The sequence below is a fragment of the Aplysia californica genome, unplaced genomic scaffold, assembly GCF_000002075.1.
Source record: "Aplysia californica isolate F4 #8 unplaced genomic scaffold, AplCal3.0 scaffold00150, whole genome shotgun sequence".
NCBI classification, from domain to species: domain Eukaryota; kingdom Metazoa; phylum Mollusca; class Gastropoda; order Aplysiida; family Aplysiidae; genus Aplysia; species Aplysia californica.
In genome coordinates, this window is record NW_004797420.1 from 853,897 (window position 1) to 855,272 (window position 1,376).

Genomic DNA, 1,376 nt, shown 5'->3' on the forward strand with positions numbered 1-1,376 from the left:
ACACACACACACACACAAACACAGATACCTGAATACCAGTGACTAAAATATTAGTCATGACAAACATTCTAAAACATAAATAAGCAAGTATGTACATGTATAATGTAATACGAGCTGTGTCATGTAAATAATTTACACATCTCACTTGATACAATTTACAAATTGATAACGATCCAAATTTGCCTCCAGGAGGAGAAAAGTATTCAAGGAGAGAGTCATAATAGGGTAAAGGTCTACTTCAGCCCCCCACCCCCTACTCATTCTTAATTGATTCTTATACATTAAATAAGCTAAATTCTCCTTTCAGCGAGCAATCACCGCTACCCCAAAGATAATTAAGCACACAGAGAGTGGAGACCCTGATGTGCATAGAAAAGGTGAAGTAAGTTCCAAATGAATGGCTGAAGTACACATTTATATCTTTGCCTAGCAAAGCAGACCCCATCGACTTCGAACCATTAGGTGATAAATTTAGTGCAGTATCGTAGGCTGATAATAACATAATAATAATGATAATAATAATAATAATAATAATAATAATAATAATAATAATAATAATAATAATAATAATAACAACAACCACTACTACTACTACTACTAATACAGTTGGCCCCACTGTTGTCATTTTTATCACTATGATCACAAATATTATTACCTCCACCCTTATTATCATCATGATACATGTTTGTTACACCAGGCAACAGTAGGTACTGTTATTGGCTTTACCTCGGCATGTGACCCTGGGGCGAGGGTCTTGTTACATTTTTCACATCTCAAGCAGGCGCTGTGCCAGTCTTTTCCCATGGAAGTCTTCCTTTCGGCTGTACATGTCATAATGTGATGAACACCAACGGCAGCGAGAATCCAGGAGGAAAGTTTGGGTTTGGGGGAGGGGGGGGGTTGGTGTGTGGGTGTGTTTGGGTTTGGGGGAGGGGGGGGGGAGCAAAACGAATTACAAAACAAACATTAGCTTGAAATCTGAATGAGTCAAGGTCGTGCTTGCTTTGTCGCTGAAAAAAAATAATTCATTGGTGGTAGGTAGCTATACAAGCACGTGGATAGATCAGTAAAAGTCTTTAAATAAGTTTACAGTGTGTTTCGTACTTGGCGTCACAGCACCCTTACTGTGATTAAAATTTGGAGCCTTGGGTGAGCGTAGGCCTACTTGGTCAAGTAAGTTCCAAATGGGGGCGAAAGTTTACTGTCATCCATGAAGGCTTGCGTTTTTTGGAAAAGACTTGTATCGGAGTGAAAAATACACTATTCAGTCACATGCAAACAAAAACACTCTCAACACTCCGTCTCTCCCTAAAAGCCACAGAAAATCTCTCTCTCTCTCTCTCTCTCTCTCTCTCTCTCTCTCTCTCTCTCTCTCT

General features: G+C 39.4%; 1 protein-coding gene across 1 annotated transcript in view; it reads right to left on the bottom strand.

The window, feature by feature from the left end:
- Positions 1 to 1,376, bottom strand: part of LOC101862870 (cysteine-rich protein 1) — a gene marked incomplete in the record, with an annotated part of 12,697 nt that overhangs the window by 2,215 nt on the left and 9,106 nt on the right. Inside the window, 1 exon segment of the mRNA XM_005097252.3 lies at positions 727 to 821. Coding sequence (XP_005097309.2) covers positions 727 to 821 — 95 coding nt within the window.